This window comes from Stegastes partitus, unplaced genomic scaffold, assembly GCF_000690725.1.
Source record: "Stegastes partitus isolate 25-593 unplaced genomic scaffold, Stegastes_partitus-1.0.2 Scaffold692, whole genome shotgun sequence".
In the NCBI taxonomy this organism is placed as follows: Eukaryota; Metazoa; Chordata; class Actinopteri; family Pomacentridae; genus Stegastes; species Stegastes partitus.
In genome coordinates, this window is record NW_007578423.1 from 103,747 (window position 1) to 128,347 (window position 24,601).

Below are 24,601 nucleotides of genomic sequence, written 5' to 3' on the forward strand. Positions count from 1 at the left end.
TTTAGCCCAGTATGAATGGTTCTTTGTGAAGGCTCAGGTGGGTGCGTATGGTGGCTTACCCTGCTAATTCGCATACCATGTACAGGGTTTACTCTGGATTCTCAAGAAGCTTAAAGTGAGTGTTGGATGAAAAAAGAAGGCCCACACGGCAGTATTCAGCACTAGACTAAATGTGCAAATATTGAAGCTCCACGGATGATCAAGTAGTCCATTAACAGAAAATAAACAGCAAACTGTTTTGGTAACTTCACTGGGTGGTGTTACTATTACTGAGGATGATGGCAACATGATGACATAACATACCCATTACTGAGCGCTAGGATTTGACCAAACTGCCAAAACCCTTCTGTAACTCTTCTCTTAACCTCTGCTAAATGGATGACAAAGCACCAAAAATGTCCAAAGTCAGATTAAGACCATTGTCTCACACTCATATCCAGAGCCAAGAAACTCTTATTGGTTCCTGCAGCTGCTTCCCACTAAAAGCTGCAATTAATTCCCTTAACTGGAAGCTTTTTCCTATGAAGCACCTGCAGGAAGAGTTGGGTTTGCAGGAACAGCAGGCTAACACAAAAGTGTTTTTATAGTTAAATCGGAAAAAGTGAACACACTGATACTGATGTCAATAGTTATAACGAGTGAATTCTTCTGTTTGTGTACTGTGTCTTGAAGCCCGCATTGTGATTTTATCAAGGTTGAGCGTAGCATGTCATCTCATGCCACAACCATTTAGCGTGCCCAACACTCCCTGGTAAATTTCAGCACAGTGGCACGAATCAAAATGTCTGAGCAGGGCAGCTTAGTAACAGAATCAACTCTCAATCAGTTCAGCCAGTGTCCGGTCATTTGGATTGTTGCTCATAAATACATCATGCAATATTAATGTTCTCTGTTGGTGTTATTCATATAATCTTTACAGCCTCTGTAATGCTGTTAGAGCTAACTGTATAAAGGTGAATCTGCAGTTCTGTTCATTTAAAAGCAAGAGGAAAGACTAGGAAGATTTATGGAAAAGGAGCCAGTGAAGGGCACACAAGTGAAGCAGTGAGGAATACGGCCAAGAGACACAGGAAATACTGTATTTTATCCATTCCCAAGAGGCACTTGAGTGTGACAGTCCCCTCATCTGAACATTCTGAATCACTGTAATGTATTTATGGGTCACGACATGTATTTTCCACTCACTGTTACCCTGTGTATCACTCCAGGTTTCAATTTCGTCTCAACTGCCTCCTGTGTTCTCCTCCTCCTGTCAACCTTGCATCATCTCCCCATTCATCTCTCCTTGTGCTGACTCAGCATCTTGCTTACAGTCAACTCCTCCTGCCTTTTTGGCCGACAGGGAACCGATAAGCATCGCTAAAAGTCTGCTGTAGGAAGCCCTCTGGGGGTCACAACTCACTTGCACATCACTGCCAGACATTGATCTGAGCTCAAGTTACTGTATGTGTCATCCACATAAAATCTGAACAAAGGAAAATGTTAGCTTGTCACAGCTGGGGATGGAGCTCATGGCGGCACGTAGCATTGGGCCGCAACTGATAGACAGCGGCAACGGGAAGCACCACAATAAAGAATACTGGAACATTACTGTTTCTCCTCAGTATTTTAAGAAAAGGGGCAAATTCAGGTTTAAAAAGTGTTCTTATTTTGAACATCATATCATTCATTTTCAGTTATTTGTCACAGATAAACTACAAACCTCAGTTTTTTCTCATGTTTAGAATGGTACACATTTAAATCAACATTTCTCAAAGCACTGCCTATTCTGTCAGTGTCTACGGGTCTCTAATTTATCATCACCTTAAATTAGTTTGAAGTGTCGCAGAATCTGTTCTTATCTGGAACTTGAGAAAGCTAGAAGGAAATCTGATCAACTTCAAAGTAATTTGTGTAACGATTGCAACTAATTTTTAAGTCCTTCATTTATCAAAAAGACATACAGATGTTTGATATTTTATGTTGTGCATGAAACTACTTGTCGTCAAATTCACAATCAGTGAACACTTGTCTAAAAGATTACAACAACAAAATGACACCCGGGACAAATGAGCACATTCTGCCACGAGCTGTGGAGTGTTGTCAAGTGAGATGTGCTTTCAAGGGGCTGAGGATGCGTCATTATGCTGAACACAGAATTTCCACTCATACGGTCTGGCTGAGCCCTGCCTATCACTGCAGACACTGTTAAATCTGTTAAAAAAAAAGTGACTTGGGAGTCAAATTTCAGCACGGCTTGAAAAGGACTTCAGACTGTTTTGACTTGCTGTCTGGATTGGCGTGACGTCTTGGCGAAAAATTTCACATTCCAGAGAGTTTGTGAGATACAGCAAAAAGTGCACACACACACACAGGATACATGAGAGAAATTGAGGAGGCGAGCAGGGAAAAGCAAGAAAAGAGCTTATGAGAGAGTCGAGAAAACGAGAGAGGGATAGATGGAGAAAAAGCATGGGTCATAACAATGAGTCTTCTAACCCCTCCCCCATCCCATCCAATGCTCCAGTAGTCTACAGTCTGACAATAGGTCTCCTCAACATAGACACACAGTCTCAGCCAAAACAACAGTATAAACCCCAACAAGCCACAGGAATGCCCTGCAAAAGTGCTTCTGTCACTGGGATGAAATCTAAAAATGTCTGCCTCTTGTGATCCAGGATTAGACTGCTATGTTGTCAGAAATAACCACACAGCTTCCTGCTTCTTTTTAAGTTTGATGAGAAAATACGTATAAAAACAAAAAATAATCTTTTAACTTGATTGAGGTCTGATAAAAATAAGTCTATTCGTTGAAGTCGCGCTGCTTTAAATGTGATCAGACAGTCTTCTTCATATCTCTCAGATGATAACAGCTCGCTTAAATATCTTATCTCGGCTAAAGTTCTCGCCACTGAAACCGAGCTCTTGGAAAATATCAGTAAAAATTTCCATTGCTCTCCTCTGCTCCCGTTCACCGGGTAAACTGGTGGAAAATAATTCATGAACAGGCCGATGGGATGGCTGCTACAGTGACACTGCGATACCCTCATACCATGACTGGCCAAGATCTCTCACCTTGAAATTGCTGGAGTTCACCCATCCTGTTAACTCGTCGATGGTCTTATCCAGCCGGGGTTTGTCCTGCTCCACGTCCGGGGACCGCTGCGGGTCGTTCAGGTAGTCGATGAGGTCCTGGCCGACCTGCAGTCTGCGGGTAACGTCTTTCTGCAGTACCTGCTGGTAAAAATAGTCCATGTTGTCATGTTCCTCCATGGGGCACTCAGTGCCGAGTGGCCAGCCACCGAAGCCGGCCGAAGACAGGAGACTGTGGTTGGTGGGACGGGGTGTGAAGGACTCTAGCTGTGAAGTGTCGTCCCGCCGAGGGGCAGAGAGGCTGTGCTTTCTGAACTGCGTCTAACTGGTGTTTGGTCATCCACATGCAATTATTCCTAAAATACAGACTAATTTCGCACATAAATCATCCCTCTGCAAAACAAGCTCGACTTTGTACGTTACGACAAAGAGGTCGCTCGCTACTTTCTGGACTACCAACGTTAGCTCACAGGAAACTTAAAACTTAACCAAACTTCAGGAAACGAGCAGTGGACTTCAGCAGCTTCTTTGAATATATCCGCATCAAAACAAGCTAGCAGTGCTGGCTGGCTATGTGTTATGCTAACGAAAATAGCGCCTAGCTAGTTAGCGCAGCGACCCAAACAATGCTAGACAGCTCGGCTAGCTGACGTTAGTTCTCCGCAGGCCTAACGCCTGACTCCACTCCGCTCCTCTATTCCATGACCACAGGCTTTAAAGTCCTTCAGCTGTCCGCTCCGTCTGCGGGAAACTTGCACCAAACTTCCACAACAAGAACTCAGCTCCAGTCCCGCGGTAACTGGTTTCACTTTAATCCGGGAATAATCGCGGCTACCACTAAACCCGTTAAGAGGCGCTGGAAGCCTGCGCGTTGCCGGGGACTGCAGTTCACCAGGAGGCGCAACCGATCAACGATCAGGCCGATGGGTCTTCAGGCACCGCACAGCTAGCCAGCACAATGCCTGACGGAAAATGTAAAATTAACAAGTATACTGGGAGCAACACCTGTACTTGTACAACAAAGTAGATACAGTACATGAGTTAAATTATATCTTTCTCATTACTTATGGTTTTGGAATTTTTGTTTTCTACAAGAATCAAGAATCAAGTCATCCTGTTGATGGGGGCGTGTCCACAGCCAGCACGGCTCTCTGGTGACATCTAGCGGCTGAACTGCTGCACAGCCTGGACTCTGTTTGTCGCAGTTTACTATGAAACAGACCGTCCAGATAGTATTCGTAAGAGTTTCAGTACGTAACTAATAGAGTTTTTTAGAGACTTTTTTGGATCTGGAGGACGGTCCATGCCTCTTCAATAAAGTAGTTCCCACCACATTACCTTCAAGTTCTAATTATGTTTTAAAGAATACATCCTAATCTGATGTTCAAAAGGCATTTTAAGATTTTTCCCCCTATTTCAAATTATGTCCAAGGTCAAAAGTCACCTGTTTAACTGAAATCTGTACATAATGTTTGGAGGAACGTTTTCAAACCAACATTCAAAAAATGTTTCCAAGATGTTATTGAGGTCTAAGATGACAGAATGTTTTTCATAAATTGCTCCTGTACTGTGGCATATTAACAAATGTAGTTGTCTGCAATATTTTGATGATGTTTTGCGTATGTAATTGGAGTAGCACATCATAGAATGATAACAAGGAAGGAAGGAAGGAAGGAAGGAAGGAAGGATGCCAAAAATTGATCTCAATGGCATCGAGGTCTAAGATGACAGAATGTTTTTCATAAAAGGCTCCTGTACTGAGGCACATTAACAAATGTAGTATCCTGCAATATTTTGAGGATGTTTTGTGGATGTCATTGGGGTAATGCATTATAGAATGATAACAAGGAAAGAAGGAAGGATGCTAACAACTGATTTCCATGGCATTGAGGCACAAGATGACAGAATGTTTTTGGTTTTTTTAATGTTCTTGTAATGTGAAACAATAACAAAGGTGGAATGTTTTGCCAGAAATGTTCTGAGAAGGTTTTGAGGATGTTGTTAGGGGAACACATTACATTTCCTCCATAAAACATTTCCACAATGTTACTTTAAAAAAGGAAGGATGTTCTCAACATTCCACAAATATTTTAAGAAGAACATTGTTAGTCTTTAGAAAACTTTACCCTGCCTTTAAATAGAACATTCTGGGAACTGAAAAAAAAAGACTTCCTGCTGAAAACATTACGACAGCTTTGTAGAACTTCTCAGAACATTTTAGGACAAATAAAGTCTTGCTGGGTTGAAGCTTATCTGTAGATAAACTACACTTTCACAACATCTCACCTTTTTAAAGGCCTAAATTTTAATCTATATTCCTTAAAATTCTGCTTATTTCTTTCTGTGTGTATAGTTTTCTCATTCCCTATTGCCTTAAATTAATTTGAAGTGTTACGAAACTGCAAAATCTGTTATTATTCTTAATTTAGAGGACACTGAGAGGGAATCTAACAAACATTAGTGAATTTTGTGCAAGATTCAACCTGATATTGAAGTCTTCATTCATCAAAAAGAAAAAAAGAAACACAATTGTTTGATACTGTGAGTCATATCAGTGCTTCATTGAACTAGAGAAGCCTCTTCGATGACAGGTTGAAAATCCTCAAGAAATCAAAAAGAAAGAGTTGCTTTTTATTGCAACTCTTAGTATAATTATGAGCTGAATGACTGAGAATCTACACAGACGCTCAGATAGCACAAAATCTCACACTGCAGAGACAAAGCACATTTACTATTAGTCACCTTTATTTATTCATTTGTTTATTTTTTCATTTATTTCTTTATTTTCTTAAACATAAAACTGTTAAAACTGCTGTCAAACAGAGGGCATTAGTATCACAGCCAGTCAAAGTCAGCTATGTATCTGAGTCCATCTGCGTCTTTCTTCATCTTTCTGTCTGTTGTCTCAGTCCTATCCACGGTCCTGCCAGTCTCCCCAGTCTTTGAGCACTTGGCACTACACAGCACTTGTCAGTCTCTTGTTTAGCACAATTTTACAAGCCGCTTTTGTTTCATTGTATTTTCAGTGCTTGAAGTGGTCGCATTCATGCCCCGTACACCCTGCGTGGCAAGACACATAATATTGGGATACCGTCGATCTGAAGGAGTTTCTGTATAAAGTGAAATTAACTGTTGGTTCTGGGGCTTTTCAGTCGCTGCACACCACTTCACCTGTCGCCACACACGTTTTGTCGGATTGGATGAGTGGGAATTTGTCAGGGATCAATTAAGAGTTCTCCAGACCTGTGTCAAATGCTAATGTGCTACTTGGGCCCCAAAGCTAGTGCGGTATATTGAAGACAGCCAATTCATTAAATCCTACATCTTCAGTAAATTGACAAATACACAAAACTATACTAAATCACCTTTCAAATATATAAACTCATGTGATTGTCAAAAAGTTGAGGTGCCTTTGCTCGCAGTCTCATAGCTCTTATCTCGAAGCAAATTTCCGTCTCACTTTTGCAGCAAAGTTACATCAACGTTAGCCCTGATTGATATCCACACACACACACAACGATAAATCTGAATCATGGACGTCACAGCCCACTTAAAAACAGTGCGTATGCCACAGTTGTATCAGTGTTACTAAACTATTCAGAGTAGTAACCGACTCTGAATAGTAGGGAGACTGGACACCAACTGATGTAAACAAGTTAGTCTGTGGTGCTAACCTAATCCAGGATGTAAACAAATCCTTAATTGGTCAAGTAGGAGCTAGTGCACAGGGCTACTGACAGGATTGGATCAGGGCCTACAAGCCAACATAACCACGCAGTACACAGGAGAGGCCACTCATCCCAGCAGCATACAGTGTCAACATAATGCTTTTAGACACCGAGGGTCTGAATCATAGGTCCTTTTTTTGTCAAACAGCAACAGTTTTTTCTTTTACTTTTCAAAAAGAAAGACAAGCGTATCTCCCTCTCTGAATAGACAGGCATGGACAATTACAATAAGCACTGAAAAAAGGAAAAAAAACAAAACATTTTTGTTGGCCTTTCCCAATTTTTGAGTGAGTTGCTGTCGGAGTAATTCTTTTTTTTTTTTTGTTCCATTGCAAAACATTCTCTGTACAAACAGAATCAAAAATCTCAACAGAAGTTTCTCAGATGCACAAATATGTCACATGTCCCATTTCTGTATTTCCTGTTTTTCCCCCTCCCAACTCTTGTTGAGTTGAGCTGGCCCGTGCCAAAGCTTCACAGTTTATATCCAGGAGAATCTGCATTTCCCCTCCCGCCACAGCCCAGCTCTCCTCTCCGTCCATGCTGTGTGTCTATTGGTCGAAGCAGAATGAATCACAGGATGGTCACATAGAGGTGTCATGTGATTGGTTGAGATGATACTCCACAGAGAGTGAGCTGTTGTCCAAGATGACAATATCATCATCTTTTTTTCTTTTCTTGTTTTTTTTTCTTCAAATTTAGTTTCAACATGATGCATTGTAGTTCCACTGTTCAGACCTCCCTCCCCATCTGCAGCAGTCCAGATGCAGTCCTTGAAGCCCACCCAGGCGGGGGAGTCGGGGGGTGTGAGGAGCAGAATGGAGTGGAGAACTTGTTTTTGTCTTTACAGCGAGAGCGAGAGAGAGAGAGAGAGAGAGAGAGAGAGAGAGAGAAAAAGATAGAAAGTTCGTCCATCCACGTTCTTCCCTCCAACCCGTCCGCAGTGTAACCCCGGAGCTGCTGCGACGCTGACCGGTGAGCGACAGGAGAGAGAAGGGGCGGGTTCAACTGATCAGGGATCAGCGGCGATCAGTCTATATATTGATCAGTGATCAGGAGCAGTGAGTGGGTCCAGCCCCTCCTCTCCCCTACGCCTACCCCAGTTCCCCTCCCCCATCCCCATATCAGCCCATTTCTAGAGCAGCAGGACCTGTAGACAGAGGTGGCCCCCCCTGGCCCTCCACTGTCAGAGGATGATGCAGCAGCGGCACAGACGCTGGCCACCTCCATGTACAGAGGGAGGGGGTGTCACTGGGGCAAAGTAGGCATGGACCTTGATCTCTGGAAGGTGGGCCTGTGTAGGGGAGAGACGTGTTAATGCGAGGCTATAAAAAGACCCCCGCCCCAGAAAAAAGGAAAAGGATATGATCAGGATTCTAACCTGTGGAACATTTTGCAAAAAATCAGTGTGTTTACATGTTGAAAAAGAGCTAAGACAATTAGTAGAATCAATGGAAGTTGAGCTAACCAGCTGTATCCTCATATTTAATGACCACATATGAAAGTAGCATTGATCTTCTCATCTAAATGTTGTCCAGTATGGCTAATTAGTCCTTTAACTCAGGTATACACTAGATAATTTCTACATAGAAGCAGAGCATAGAGGTAAGTATTAAAACTTTAAATTATCATAAACAGTACGTCATTTTCCACCATGACCTCTGACCCTGATGCGTTCGATGCCAGCCCTGGTCAGGACTCTATTCTGAGAAACAATTTGTGAGAAACACTGTGTTTGCGTGTTGAAACAGAGCTGAGAAAAATCAATAAAATCAATGGAACCTGAGCTAACCAGCTGTATCCTCATATTGAGTGTAGTATTGATCTTCTCGTCTAAATGTTGTCAAAAATGTCAAATTATTTTTTAAAAGCAGGTGTAAACTAAATGTTTTCTACATAAAAGCAGAACAGAGAGGTGGACTTGGGGGGAAAAAAAGACTTAAATCCCACAAGAGCAGATTCTACATGATAAAAAAGCAGTATGTAATTTTCTGTCATGACCTCTGACCCTGATGCGTTTGATTGTCACCCCTGGCCAGGATTCTAACCTAAGAAACAATTTGTGAAAAACACTATTTGTAGAGCTCAGAAAAATCAATAAAATCAATAAGACCTGAGCTAACCAGCTGTATCCTCATATTTAATGGACACAAATGAGTGTAGTATTGATCTTCTCGTCTAAATGTTGTCAAAAATGTCAAATTATTCCTTCGAAGCAGGTGTAAATGATATAATTTCTACACAGAAACAGAGCAGATAAGCAGGTTTTAAACTCACTCTTTTAATCCCAACAACAACAGACTCTATGTAATGAACAACACAAAGTAATTTTCCATCACATCCACTGACCCTGATGCGTTTGATGCCAGCCCTGGTGACTTGCTGACAGTCGTAGAGCTCGATGCGCTCCAGACGATGGCAGCTCTTCAGGTGCTCGAGGGTCACGTCAGTGATGAGGGGGCAGTTGTCCAGCTCCACCACGGTGAGGCGCTCTTGGCCGCAGGTACTGCTGCTCAGAGCTCTGATGCCGTCGTCTGTGATCAGCTCGCAGTGGGACAGCGACTGTCCGGGGCACATGAGGCAGGGTTGAAGACAACACAGATAGATGGATTAAACCCCACGCTGGGATACTGACAGGCTGAGAAAAGAGGCTGGCGCAAACCTGCAGCACTTACCAGCGCTTGCAGGCGAGGGCAGTGGATTGACAGCTGAACCAGGGTGTTATCTGTCACCTGAGGAGAGGACAAGCTTGATTAACGTACTGTTCTCACATGTCTAGGGACAGCTGAGAGGCTCAGTTCTCAAGTCTTCAGAGGCCTCTGCTGCATTTTTCTCCTATGTCACTTCTTTTCTGGGTCCCTCTCTGCATTCTGTCAAAAGTGATTTAAATGCTGAGGTAACTGGAGAGCTCACTCCCCTCTTGGCAGCAAAAACACCCTTTAATGCACACAGTCACGTCTCTCCTTCTCCTACAATCCTGCCTCCACTCAGACAGCTCATCAGACATACATAAGTACGAATTGAAGGACACTACAAATTCTCTTACCAAAATACATTCTTCTAAGTCCATTTTTTCAAGCTCATGACAATTCTGTGAAGATAAACAGACGGTTTGTGAGAACACAAGAGACACTGAGGTGAAACAGACACTTGGCCCAGAAAAGAAAACAGAAGGAAGCAAAATGAAACTCACTCTGGCCAGCACAGTGAACCCTGCGTCCGTAACATGGGAGCATCGTGCAGCTTCAAGAATCCTGAGAACACAGACACATACGGAACTTGTTACTGTGTAAGAGATCACTGGATGCATAGGGCGGCTGCATGTCCAAGATCTCACACTAAGGCCCAAAATCATCACCAAAACACACATAATGTGGGTTTTTGAGCATATTTAAGCAGTTAAATTTACTCGACAGTTGTCACCACACTGCCTGGATGTACATTTTGTGGATACTGAAGCGAGCTATGTTTTTTTGTTGCGAGGCAGGTGTCTGTGTGTGTGCTTCTTACTTGAGTCGGGGACAGTTAAGTCCCAGTGCAGTGAGAGAGGCATCAGTGATGTTACTGCAGCCAGACACACAGAGGATCTGCAGCTTGTGGCATCCTCGGCACAGACTGACCAGGCCTTCATCTGTTATTTGCTGGAGGCAACAGACATGCAAAACAAATTACAAAAACACAGACGCACACAGGCTCATCCCTCACGCGCTGTCTTCAGTCTCTCCCTCCCTCCCTCCCTCCATCCATCCCACAAGCAAATGTTGGCCTTACTGTGCAAGACTGCATATTGATGGTGGTGAGTTCTGGGCAGTGTTTCTGAAGGTGTTTCAAAGCTCCGTCATCCAGCTGGGTTGAAAGAAAATATGCACAGTTAGCAGTCAAGACACTGATCTATAATTTATGAATGTGAATTTAAGATTGAGTCATTTTAAATGCGCTCTAATAAACATAATATTCACTAATTTTTTTTCAATGAGTTCAATCTATAGTGATATTCATGTGTGAGTACTGTCCTCTGTGAGCCTCCAAAAGCTGATTCATGAGGGTTTCATGGTACTTTTCCAAACATGGAACATAGATTGGACATGCATAAGAACTGAGAACACAGGCTGATGAAAATAATGGTTCTAAAGAGGCAGCAGAAAAAGAAAATGCCACCACATCACCAAAAATACAACTAATGCCATTAAAATACAGTAAAAAGGTCAAACAGCACGGAACAGAAAATGTACTATGTTGGGAAGAGGGCATGTTTCTCTCCAGTCGGGTCTGTTGTGATTTTTTAGCAGCAAGAAAGAAGAGAGTGTTGTTTGGTTTTTAATTTTTAAAAAAAAAATGTTTTGAGTTTACCATTTCTTTTAATTTTTCCTCATCTGAATTCCATCATACTGAGAGCAGTTATCACCATCAGAGGTTCACAGTAAAAAGCAGCGAACAATTTCCTCAGGCAGCAGGAGAAACATTTCAGTGCATCAGAAGATGTTTTCATCCCGTCTACCCTTTTGAAACTGTTTTATTTTCACATTTTAGGATGAAAATGTGTAACAAGCAGAGGTAAGCCTTCGTTCTGGTCTTTCGTAATAACAATAATAATTAAAGGTCAACCAATTATCAGCCTGGCTTGACATCAGATCCGATATTCAGCATATTTCTGAATATCGACTTGCTGATAAAATATATTACATAAAATAAAAGCGACTTTGGCTCTGATGCAGCCACCGCTCGCTATCTGTAGTTACCGCGCTGTGGTCTTGAGTAATGTCCCATTTAACGCTGAAAAGTTCTCTTTTCATGAAACTAATGCAAAACATAAACAAGCCTTTCAGGGAATCTTTGTGTTGGACTTTGTGGTATTCTACATTTTGAAACCAAGATTTTCTATTTTAGTACAAATGTACATCAGTTCCAGATTCAGATATCAGTCCCCTTGATTACTAACAATCAGAGAAATCTGAGAATCTGATAATAATAAGAAGAACAAGAACAAGAAGAAGAATGTATTATACAGTGGAATAAAAGCACTTCAGAACAGGCTAAAATCTATCCATTACACACATAATCCTCACTAGGGTCATGGGGGGCTGGAGTCTATCCCAGCTGACTCAGGGTGAAGGCAGGAGACACCCTGGACAGGTCACCAGTCTATCACAGGGCTACACTTAGAGACAGACAACCAAGCACACTGACATTCACACCTACAGACAATTTAGAATCACCAATTAACCTCAACATGTTTTTGGACTGTGTGGGAGGAAGCCAGAGAACCTGGAGAGAACCCATGCTGCACGGGGAGAACATGGAGACTCCACGCAGAAAGATCCTCACTGCGACATAAACCAGGGATCTTCTCGCTCTAGTGCTAAGCAAATTCCTCTAAATATTTTTATAAAGTCTTTCTTCTGACATGTCTTATAAAATGCCTGACAATGCCCTGAAAATAAACTAAATGAATAGTGTGTCTGTGTACTTGGTATTTCATCACTGTACCTGTGTGCAGCCTCTGAGGAACAGTGCTCGTAAACCAGTGCAGCCTCTAGCGAGGGCCTCGATGCCGTCACGTGTGATCTGGTCGCACCACGACAGGTTCAACATCTCCAGCATTCTGCAGCCGTCACTGAGCATGTGCAAGACAAAAACAAAACACAGAGGATGTGTTACAAATAAAAGCATTCATTATTCCTTTAAAAGTTCAAGAAAAACGGTGTGCACAATGTAGAGTGGGTGAGAGGGATCGAAGGGGAAGGATTAATATGGGGACATGTCGTTTAGGTTTGGGTTTTAGGGGTGACACCATGTGTGTGGCTGCTACCTGAGGGCCTTTAGGGAGTGGTTGCTGATGGACACACAGGAGGTGAGATCTAGTTGCTTGAGCTTGGAGCAAAACTTGCTGAGGCTGAGGCAGGTGCTGTCTGTGATCTTGGTGCAGCCGTTCAGGTTCAACACTTCGATGTTTCTGCAGTTCTGAGCAAATGTCCTGGGAAACAGATGAACAGTGGAGAGGGACAATGGGAATTTCTCAAGAGTCGCTTCATTGAATAAATAAGAAGTCAGATGCTGGGAGTTGCTCAGGAGCCAATTAACACAGTCATCTACAGGCCCTTGGGATGATCCTGTACAGCTAAAGCACTGGTCTTTTTTTCTTTTTTTTCAAAGAACATGGTAGATAAAAGCTTTGCTCTACCAAGAACAGCTTGTACTTCATTAAATTCATTAAATCCCTGCTTATAGACATGATAAAGACCTTCAAGGGAGACCATGTATCAGGAGATACAACAATTTCATAGTTTTTTTTCCTTTGTTTTTTGGTGTTTACACAGTAAAGTGAGATTAAATGGTATAAAAAAAAAGAGTTCCTACAACAGAGTCCCCTGGGAATGAAGAAATACAAGCCGCTTAAACTTTAAACATAATCACACAGGGGACGAAAACAGCAAGTAATCCAACGAAGAAGAGGATGACTTTTGGTACAAGTCAAAGCGGAGACATGCTCGTTATATCAGTGTACGTCAGAGACACAGTAGGAACCTCACTTCATAGAGGCATCTCCGACGCTCAGGCAGCCCCTCAGGCTGAGCTGCCTCAGGAAGCCTCCGCAACGCTTCGAAATGTTCTCCACCACTCGGCCCTGAGAGACACGAGGAGAGAGAGAGAGTAATATGACTTGGGCCACAGGACAGAGGATCAGCTGTGACGTCGGCACAGTCGGCACCAAAGCCTACTGACCCAGCACTAAGCCTTGGGCTGGATAATGCTACTCAACAAACACTCACACATGCAGCAAACTGAGGCAAACACCAACACTGTCCACTGTAACCCCTCTCTCTCTCTCCTCTCTCTCTCTCTCTCTCATAAACACGCCCCTCACCTCAATGTCTGTCTGGAAGTTGAACAAGTCGATCTTCTGCCAGTTGCTGCCATCTAGGGCCAGGACGTTCCACGCCTGAGAGGGCGACAGACAGGTTTGTGGAAAGAGGCGGAGGGTAAACTGGAAGGTGACTCTTTTACGATTACACGCAGTAAAAATTTATTAACATTGCAGTGCGGCTGCACAATTTATCGTTTCAGCTTTCAATAGTCACACTGCAGGAAGCGCAATGTGAAAGAAGGCAACTTAACTCAAACATCAAGCTATGACTTTTTGTTTGCTGCTTGATACAAAAGCTCTCATTTTTCATGACTGATCTAAAAAAGAAGCCCAGCTGATCCAATTTAGAGGTTCTTGGATACACTGAGGTTTTTTACATTTATTTGCAAGACGCAGAGTTTGTCGACATCCTCTAAATGCAAACAGTAAAATAACGGAGGAACCAGAGAAAAACACTAAAAAGAAAGATTTGCTTGCAAAAACAAACACATTTTCAGCTGTAAGGAAATATTTCAGCTACAGAAAAGAATGATGTCGACCAAAAACAGGTAGTCTGTCAGCTGCGCCTTGCCGCTACATGAACCAACATGACTAATGTCTTTGACCTTTTGAATCAGGCCCACAAAGCTCTCTTTGACAAGTGCAAAGCCAAATCTGAATGAATGCCATCTAAACCATCTATCTAACCTGTACCATTCCAGCACAAAATCACCCAAGTTGTTCTAGAATCAGTAAATTTTTACACATGGAGGTCTTGAAGTCATCTGCTGAAAATGTATGTATTTTTTTCATACCACAATACACGGTGCTGAATATATGCCAGCGGCGTTACAGGTAAATCTCTGTTTAATGCTTCACCCAAGGGTTCCATTCTGATATAAAGACTGTCCTGTTTTTCCTGTTTGGTTTCTATATAAATTCAAGTTTTGGAATTTCTAAATTGTGAATCAGAAAGAAGCACTTTAAACACTGGCTGTTAGTGCTTTCTGAAACATAAGTCAAAGTGATTGATTCATCAAGAAAATGATAAATTGGTGGAACTTAAGGTATACTTAATACCTGCATGAAACTAAATAGACAAGAGGTAAACTACATTTATCATACAGTCGTCCTCAAATGTACTCATACCGTCCCATTAAAGGAAAAACATTGCTTACATTACAATGACATTGCTTTTGAATTGTGGTTCAACAGAGATATGAAGAAAAAAAAAACAAAAAAACAAGCAAACAAGCATGATGGGACCCATAAAGTAATATTTAGTTGAATAACCCTTTGAGGCAATCACTGCAATCAAGTGTTTTCTGTAACTCTCAATCAGACTTCTGCACCTGTTGACAGGTATTTTGAATTTTTTTTTATATTCTTTTCAACCACAATTCAAAAGCAATGTCTTATTTCACTAAAGTCAAATTTAGCAAATTTTTATTTATTATTACTTTTTTCAGTTTCTAGTTATTTGAGTGGCTATTGTGAATTTAGCCGTTTCTTTAATGGAAGGGTAGGAATACATTTGAGGACGACTGTATGTTTACATGTATCACAGAAACAGAAAACTTAATGTTCTGTCACAGTTGGGGAAAAATGCAATTTCCTTATACGAATACACTGTAGCTGTTGTAAGGAAAGCTGCCACCACGGCTCTGCATTCACATGCCAAGACCTTGTTATAATCACAGACACCTCATTCATAGTTGGCTTTCAGCTGCAGTGCACTATAGCAAGGCGGTGGTCCACTTACACAAAAACCAGTAGAGGGCACCATATTATAGACATTTCTAGAGAATTCAACAATCTAAACTGGTTTTAAATGAATCACACCGCAGTTTAGAATTACATAAGTCAATACTTTTTAAACAATGAGGGTGTAACTCCACAGTGGAAGCGTGGGAAGTGAGGTGCTTACCTTGGATACCTGGGCACACCTACAGAGTGTAACCACGTCTAGATAGGAGAATATTCTAGAAAGAGACACAAAAAAAGGAGGCGTGAGTTCGTCTGATCGGACAAGGAGCTTTGGGTCCAAGTGAATTTTATGTTTGACTATGTTTTCCCTATGGTGTTAGTGACTATATGTTGTTTTAGGCCCGTGGAGAACAGAACAATCCCCTGTATTTGGTTGGTAGCAGGAGAGCCCCACACACAGGCAGTGTTTGAGCTGTGGGCCGGTCGGCCACAAAGGGCTGCATGCAGCAGGCTACTGGGTCAGCTCAATCCATTAATCTGCCAATGAGTAATCTCTGGCACTCAGACAGGCAAGGCCACAGACAGGCTGGGACAGACAGACAAACATATATGCACATACAGGAGGGCACACACAGCGAATACGTACACCTCCTATGATTTCTCAGCGATAAAGCGGCCTGTTGCTGCTCACAGGTGACTTAAACGGAGCAATCTATAGGAAAATTTGAGGTATTCAGAGAACTGTCATGGTGCCAAAGCTTTGAGCGCAGCTGGGGTCTGAATGTCCTTTTAACCCTCGGAAACAGGAGCTGGCCATTGTTTCCTTCATATAGAGGCAGACAAAGGGTGCGTTTGATGTGCGTTAGGCCAGGGCATGTTGGGACATGTCTGTATAATCTATAGCAAGAGTCTTGTGTCAGGAGAGCACATGCATACAACTGACAGAGCGACGCAGAGACACATGCACACATGCGACACGTGCACTGCTTTAAAAAAAAAACACACATGCACGGTGCGGTCGCATGCCACCGGAGAAGCCGACCAATCAAGCTGCTGCTCATCGATCCGCCCGTCTAATAACTGGTTAATGGCCATGACGCTGACCATTGATTGACCGTCCGTTTTAATCAAATACAATCTGACTTTCCATTATGAGTGCGAGAGAGAGAGGCCTTTTACCAACCGCAGAAGAATTCAGTTAATCATGCTCACAGCGAAGCAATAACTCAATCTGATTCGTTGAGTCCTGTTAACTGATCGGACGTTCCTAATTGGTAGCGAAAAAATATTAGCTGAGAAGAAATTAGATGTTTTGAACGAAGACAGATTGATGAATACGGATAGGTCGCTAACTTTTTCATAAGGCAACAGAAAGGAAGAGATTTCAGAGCAACACCATCATGAGTAATGTATATTTTTCAGCTTGCTTCACACACACACACACACACACACACACACACACACACACACATACACAGTGAAAAATAAGTTAATAGCCTGTGATTGCTCTATCAAGCCCTGCCTGGGTGTGCCTTTTTTTTCCCCCGGACAAGGTACATAATGGGATATTAATGGGGCATGGTCCCATTTGTTGACAAAAACGTACACCCGGCCCCGTCGAGCGTGGCCAGATAAGAGAGAGTCGAGTCGTCGCCTAGAGTCTGGGACTGGTTGCCATAGTAACAAGTCAGACATGAATTTGGGTGGTGGTTGGGAGGATGCTGAGTCAGTGCTTCCTGGTGAAGAGGAACCCGAAGTCTCGTCTGTCACACGAGGTTCTTCTAGATAAGGGTTCTCACAGTTTACATCCTCGCTAGATAACAGCTGTTTACGAAGCGCCAAAACTAGTCAATCGCTCCAGTTTGCTCACAGCGATACGTGAAACACTAGCTGTTATGCTAATGAGAATGCTAATTAATCAAATAATATATTAATTAAGCAATATTCCTACAGCACCCATACTGGCCAACACACTGGTGTTCGCTCCATCCAGCTAGAACATCGCAACATTGGCGAACAACACCTACAAGTTCTAACTGGGTTTTTAAAAGAAAATCAAACGTTCCAAGAACGCCTGAACAACATTTATCATGTCAAATAATGTTCATATATGTTAAAAGTTAGACATAAAGTTTCATCTGAGGCTGTTTGGAGGATTGTGTGACATGATAACAAACAAAAAAACATTCACAAACTAACATTCCAAAAAATGTTTTTAAGATGCTATCAAAGCCCCGCATGACAGAATGTTCTTTATTTGTTTGTTTGTTTTTTTTAACGTTCCTGCAATGTGATGTGCGAACAAAGGCAGAACATTTCACCTGCAATGTTTCGAAGATGTTGTTGGGGTTACAGGTGTTGTGTCTTGACAACAAAGAAATTACATTCTCAATGTCATGTTCAGGAAATGCTCAAAGAATGTTTGGGCGTAACAATGTTCTCACCAGGCGTTTTTAGAATGTCTTTGGAGAATGTTGTCTTTACTTTTAATAGGAACATTTTCTGGACTAAGAAAAAATCTAATTGACAGCATCACTGAACCTTTTCAAAACTTTGTTACATAATTTCAGAACAACAACATCGTCACAACTTATTATTATCTTTGAGATATGAGAAAGGCTAACCAAAGACTGAGGTTCCCCTTCAAACCATACACACTGTTTCAATTTAGAGTTCTTCTGTTTGTTTATTTATTTATTAAAGTTAGTTTTTGGCCTTTTAGCCTTTATTTGATAGGACAGTAAAGAGTGAGACAGGAAAGTGGGGAGAAGAATGGGGGACGGACCTGCAGCAAATGGCCATGGGCTGGTTTCGAACCCACAGGGACTACAGCCCCAGTACATGGATCAACAGCTCAACCAGTTGAGCTATAGCGGCGGCCCTCTGTTTCCTAATTAATTAGTTTGTTGATTGCCACATAAGTATCAGCTGCTTTCATGTTTAAAAAGTCAACGAGGTCATCTTTTAAGAAAAAGTGGCAAACACATTCTGTGGTTTCAGCTTCTAAAATGAGAGGATTTGATGCTTTTCTTATGCCTACATGTTTGGGTTTTGGACTTTTGGTTGAATAAAACAATCATTTACTGTATTTTACTGACAAAATAGCTATTTAATTATACATGAAAATATGCCAAATTGATGAATAATGAAAGTTAGTTGTAATATTTATGTTAAGCATTAGGGCTCTTAGAAATTAAAAACATCTTGTACGACACAGCTTCATGTTGGAATCACGTTCAGGGGTTCCGCAGGTGAATTAAGTGTTTGTCATGTTTAAAAAATCTACACAGTAATGAAGTGACAACACCATGTACCTCACAGTGTAATGTAGAGGCAGGATGCAACAAAATGCTTTGGAAAAACAACAAAAAAAAGCTCCTGTCAACCCACTTTCCATGGTCTAAGAACAAGATTTACTGCCATCACAAAGAGTCTTCCTCACTGCTCATGTTGTGTAACTCTCTCAACATGACACATGTGACAGTAGGTCATGCGCCGCAGCCATCGAGCCCGTTCGTGCGTGTTTTTTTTTTTTTTTTTTTGCATGCCCACCAGTGAAAGCGTGCTGGTTGTAATGGGCGTACTGGTCGGTCTCTGCGGTGTGCAGATGGAGCAGCAGAAGAGCACAGCACTGCGGAATTCCCCACCAGCTAAGACAAGCTATTTATAGCACACATACACAGACATACAGTTTGCATAGGCCCAGGAGTGTTTCACACATGCACGCACAGACACACAAACACAGAAACAAACACATGCCATGTGTCGGCAGAGGTGCGTGCAGGTGCATTGATTTTTTTTTTCCAACATACAAGCAAACACATGTGCAAAAAATAAATAAAAAATCCACGTATAAATCAGCGCCGGGGATGAACACGGGTGAGCGTGATGTCAGATTTATGGGTCATGTGCAGCTGCTGTGGGACAAAATATTGGTCTGTAGGTCACACAGTTAACAGAGCCTCATTTCAGGCTAGTGGCTGACATACATCATACAAAAAGCACACACAACCAGCAACGAAACAAACAGTTCAAGGCTGCTTCAGCTAATGAGTAACCCTGAACCTAAGCCCTTTTCCCTGTTGGTATGTTGTGTTGCGTTCTGTGTTGCTTGTGTGTGTGTGTGTGTGTGTGTGTGTGTGTGTTTATGGACGGGGTGAAGGAGCTCCTGCGTTTTCAATCTTACCTAAGAAGAAGCTCTTTGGGGAGCTTCTTGTTAATGGGGGCTTCATCGCTGTTTGAGAACACCTGCCGAGACACAAGATAAACGGTAAGCGTGTTGGTGAGGCAGCAACAAGACACACACACACACACAAAAATCCATCATCAGCTCAGGATCGCTACGACAAACAGACCCCAGCTTGTGGATGACATGATTTCATGGCCCCTAACTCACGATGTATGTAATAAAAACAGACCCTTGCTCTGTGTTTACAGTTACTACTGAGAAAAAAGCCATCACTTCCTTAAGCTATGCTAATAAACACGACAGAGCTACATTTGGCTTTCCATGTCCCCTCCTTTACAAGCTTATAATTCTGTTAGCCTGGTCAGCTTGTTGGCATGCTTATCTCAATTAGTCTACTCACTGGATGTCTGGCCATCTGCTGAGTGGGACACACAACACACACACACACACACACACACGGGCGGTGACACACACTTACACACTTGCAGGTGATTCAAGTCAGACCTCTGTGTGTGAAGAACAGAGGCAGAACATTCTAGATCAGGTGGGCCGTATTCAGCCATGAATTTAAATAACGGCAAAACACCCACATTCGCTGTGCCTCTGCAGACACGCATCCTGCCAGCGATGCACTTGTATCCTCAAAGAGTCAGAAACTGTATCTAATGAGAAGGTTGGGGAGAGGGGAGGGGGGGACTCCCCGCTGTTTCACACGCAAACACCAAAAAAAAAAATAAAAAAAAATGTGAAGGCACAAAAAAAGGGGAGCGAGGAAAGGGATGAGCAGAGGTTGATTCCAGCTCCAACACAGATGCAACCTCCCCGAAGGAGCAGGCAAGGAAAAAGGAGGAATAAGGGGAGACAAAGGCAAACAAAGAAATTGTGCAACGGTCTCGAGGAGAGTTGAAAAAAAAAAAAAAACGTGCATAAAAGTCATTGCAATCAGAGTGGAAGAAGGGGAGGCGAGGACATAAAGGGCAAGCGAGGTAAAAAAAAGACAATAGAGCGGGAGCTGGTTCAGCCGAGGTCCTGCAAAACATTAACTAAGGCGGTTTAAATGTTATCCTCTCCACTCAGGTAACAACACGGCCGAGAATGTGGTCTGAAACCGATCTGGAACCTATTGATTAACTATATCCAATAATAGTTCGAGGATATAGTTAAAACCTTCCTCCATCGCTGGTCTCTGCACACACACACGCACACACACACACACACACATGCACACCTGTATTGAATAATGCATTATCACACTCTCAGCTGTGTCCGCTGAGTAAAGTGTATTGTACTGAATAGTAGGAACAGAACTTAGCCTGTCCACAGTCAGGACATTTGCTGTGTGAAGCCAGAGGTGGCTTAGGATTTAGGACTAAATTTAGACTTAATTCCAAAGCACCTCTGTAGCACATCATTGACCTTTGACCTCTCCTTCAACAGACACCAACAACACACACACAGGCCAGGATGAAACCCAGAAAAACATTACCGTCCTGATGTGGCTTGTAAACACAATTTCATGTGCTTTGTGTAATTAGATCTAGTTTAGTTCCTTCCAGACTCACAGATTAAATTTAGATTCACAAATCTGAGATCACTGCTGAAACAAGCGATCCATTGGTGGGTCCAAATAAATTTAGTCATCACAAACACTGATGACATTTGACACGTCATCTATGTCAAGGAAAAATACTGACTCTCTCCTTGAATTATGATGCCATCAAAGGCAACTCCGGTATGTACACCTCCCTAAAGTTATCACCTCAACATTCTGGTGCCCTCGTTCCCGGTGCCAGAAGAGCAGCATTCCCAAGCAGGGAGCTCCTCCCCTGCTGTCACACTCCTCCTATTCCTAGACAGTGTACAACACATGCAAACCTGTTTTTATCAACTAGCCTGGCTCAGTTTCTTTGCCACATTAAAGCGGCTATGAGGAAATTAGATCTGGGTCATGTGTTCAATTTCGGGCCTGCCATCCAACAACTACGAGGCCCTCGTGCCAAGTGTTGTTGGTGAAGCATCATCTCAGGCTACTACCAGTCAAGTCCTCGTCTCCTCCCCTCCTCTCAATGTGACACAGCTTTGTTTCCCACCATACACTGGGTTTCATCTAAGGAGCTTAGGGCGCTGTTGAGAAATCCACCGATATGGCAACACACACATCAGCGCCGCTAACACCTTCTGCTCTGACTCACTCGCACGTAGACGCACACGGTCGTAGCGCCGGCAAGCACGCGAACACCCGACTGTGGAAAGTCAAGTAGCATCAAGTCGAACCCTGAAAAGAATCTCAACTATGTTTGAGTAATATCTGAGATGCTCACAGCTGGAGGGACCGGTAACCAGTTGGATGAGGCTGATTTAAAGGCAGGCATGAAGAGGAGGCTGACACAGCAGAACGATTACTGTGGCGCTGGTGTCGTGCACGAGTCGAAGGTTTCTCAACTATGTTTGTGCTACTTTCTCCATCGCAAACATTGATCTGCCAGCTGTGATCGCTGATAAAGACGATACAATCAAAAAGGGCCCTTAAAAACAAAACAAGATTATGAATGAAATTATGCAGCTGTACATGAAGCGAGCTGCTTTATTCAAACCTGTTACAACATAAATGCATCAGGTGTCACTTTGACTGCGTCATGAGCTCATTTTTACCACTTTTGTCAGCAACATATTGCAATATTTACTTGTAAATAAAACTAAAAAAAACTTCAAATTCCCTGAAAGTTAAGATATCTGCTACTTTTACACAAGACAAAAGAGCTGACGTGCACAAAGGGATGTGTGTTTACCACTTTCCCGCAAAAGTCACCATGGAAATATGGCGTCACCTTACTTTGCCTCCATTAAAAGCTCATTGTTGGCACTTTGCTGACACCATATCGCATTATTTACTTGTAAATACGAGTAAAAAAAACTTAGAATTGCTTGAAACTTAAAATATTTGCTACTTTCACATGAGACAAAAGAGGTGACATGTATGAATGGTTGTGTGTTTACCACTTTCCTGCAACAATGATCATCGAAATATGGAGTCACCTTACACTGCCTCCATTATAACCTCATTGTTAGCACTTTTGGTGACACCGTATCTTATTATTTACTTGTAAATTCAAGTAAAAAAAATTTAAATTGGTTGAAACTCAAAATATTTGCTACTTTTACACGAGACAAAAGAGCTGACACGCATGATCGGTTGTGTGTTTACCACTTTCCTGCAACAATGATCATGGAAATATGGAGTCACCTTACACTGCCTCCATTGTACGCTTATTTCTATCACTTCTGATGACATTATTTCCTCATTAATCCAACCTAAATAACTCGGAATCCCCTTGAAACTTTAACTATCTGCTACTTTTACATGAGACAAGAGAGCTGACACGCATGATCAGTTGTCTGTTTACCACTTTCTTGGAAAAATGATCACGGAAACACTGGAGTCACTCACATTACAAACTGTGCCACTGATTATTCTTGGAACACAGAAGGACAACCAGTCCAGTGGTGAAGAGCCAAAACCTCCTGTGGCACCTGTCAGGTATCACAGGAGAGGTTTCTTTTTTGTTTTTCTTTTCAGCCAAATGAATTGAACACTGCTACAAATGCTTGTGTTTACAACATTACTCTCCATCTGCATCCCCTCCTCCTCCTCCTCCTCTTCCTCCTCCTCCTCCTCCCCTGAAAGCCTGTAACCTCAGGCGACAGTGGCAGCCAAGCCTCGGCCCTGATATATTGACTATCCTCAGCCACAGCCCTCCTCCTGTCCCGCAGTCCTGAGCTCCATGTTGTCGCTGTCTACTGGTGCGGCAGGACAACAACAGGATTTCGGATTATCCTTGACCAACAAAAAAAAAAAAAAAAAACGCCTCAGCTCCTGACTGCATGTAAAATTAGGAGCAGAGCGCACCAACACACACACACACACAGACACACACATACACACACACAGTTTGCTTATACAAGCCCCACGACTCCCACGTCTGCTGGAAACAAACAGTTTAACCGTTGCCGGTCCACTCCCTTCGGTCATTACCTCGAACCGGCCCTTGGTGATCCCGTTCATGTCTGCGGCGTTCCCCTTTCGCTCGCACACGCCGCGCAGACACCAGTCAGATTATTGTTTTTGTCGCCGTTTTATTTTTGGTCGGTCGGGGAGTGGAAGGAGCCGAGCTGAAGCTGGGTCTTCACACCCTCCCTCCTCCTCCTCCTCCCTCCCTCCTCCTCCCCAGCCGCCAGCGAGGCTCCTGTCTCCGGGTCAGCGGTAGCGGCAGGCGGCGGCGAGGGTGGTGTCGGTCCGGGGCGGCCTGCGGTAGCGCTCGTTGTCTCGGAGACCAGCGGCTCCCCAGCCCGTCTCATCACAGGAGCTACCAAAATAACAATAATAACATGGACGGTCTGTCAAGTGACTTCACTTCCGCCTCTCCCCTCATCGCTCCAGTCAGCTGGCCCCCCCAAACAGACACACACAGGGGGGAGAAAAAAAAAAAAAAAAAAAAAAACCTCCCGAAAATGTGCCGCAAAAACACAAGAAGGACGCGAGATTAACGTGCGCCCTCCGCTCCCCCGATGCGTATTTTACGCATCAAACGCGCGTATGGCGGCTGACACGAGCGCTGCTTTCCTCCTTCACTGTTTTCACTTCACTTGCAGTGGAGAGAGAAAAAAGGGGGAGGGCCCACGTGACGTCATTGCTGCGGGAAAAGCACGCGTGGTCGATTTGTTTTGATTGTGGGCTCTTGCGGAGATTTCGAGGGGGAAACTCGCCGCGAAACGAGTCCCCCGTTTGTAAACCTTGCAAACGCCGCAGCGGCAGCAGCAGCGAAGGGGACCGGGACGGCACCGAGACGTGACCTGACACGAACCTCCGATTAAAAAAAAAAAAAAAAAAAAGGAGGGAGGGGGGGGGAGAGAAGAGAAGGAAACACTCGCATCTGTGAACGCCAGATCCACGATCCAAGAGTTTCTCCACAGTGGAGATGCGTAACTGTGGCACAATGCGGGCTTCGACCTGCAGACACACACACACACACGCACACACACACACGAAACAACCTGGACCGA

At 43.1% G+C, this 24,601-nt stretch overlaps 2 protein-coding genes across 15 annotated transcripts in view; both read right to left on the bottom strand.

Annotated features, from left to right (window-relative positions):
* clasp2 (cytoplasmic linker associated protein 2) overlaps positions 1-3,978 on the bottom strand; it is a 61,203-nt gene extending 57,225 nt beyond the window's left edge. For all 13 annotated transcript variants that reach the window (XM_008290708.1, XM_008290720.1, XM_008290719.1 and 10 more), the window contains exon 1: positions 3,055-3,978. In XM_008290708.1, the coding sequence (XP_008288930.1) occupies positions 3,055-3,252 (198 nt within the window). In that variant the 5' untranslated portion in view covers positions 3,253-3,978. The remainder of the gene's footprint in view (positions 1-3,054) is intronic.
* Positions 3,979-6,097: 2,119 nt separating this feature from the next.
* fbxl2 (F-box and leucine-rich repeat protein 2) lies at positions 6,098-24,024 on the bottom strand. Of its 2 annotated transcripts, XM_008290723.1 has the most exons (14): positions 23,574-24,023; positions 19,538-19,599; positions 15,572-15,626; positions 13,666-13,740; positions 13,331-13,425; positions 12,610-12,774; positions 12,288-12,414; positions 10,572-10,646; positions 10,311-10,441; positions 9,994-10,054; positions 9,847-9,891; positions 9,476-9,532; positions 9,150-9,362; positions 6,098-8,094 (listed from the first exon to the last, which is right to left on the bottom strand). In XM_008290723.1, the coding sequence occupies exons 1-14, from the start codon at positions 23,601-23,603 to the stop codon at positions 7,987-7,989; spliced, it is 1,299 nt and encodes a 432-aa protein (XP_008288945.1). In that variant the 5' UTR covers positions 23,604-24,023; the 3' UTR covers positions 6,098-7,986. The 2 variants fall into 2 exon arrangements, with proteins under 2 accessions (XP_008288945.1, XP_008288944.1); XM_008290722.1 differs by lacking the exon at positions 6,098-8,094 and having other exon boundaries at positions 8,716-9,362; positions 23,574-24,024.
* Positions 24,025-24,601: the final 577 nt, after the last annotated feature.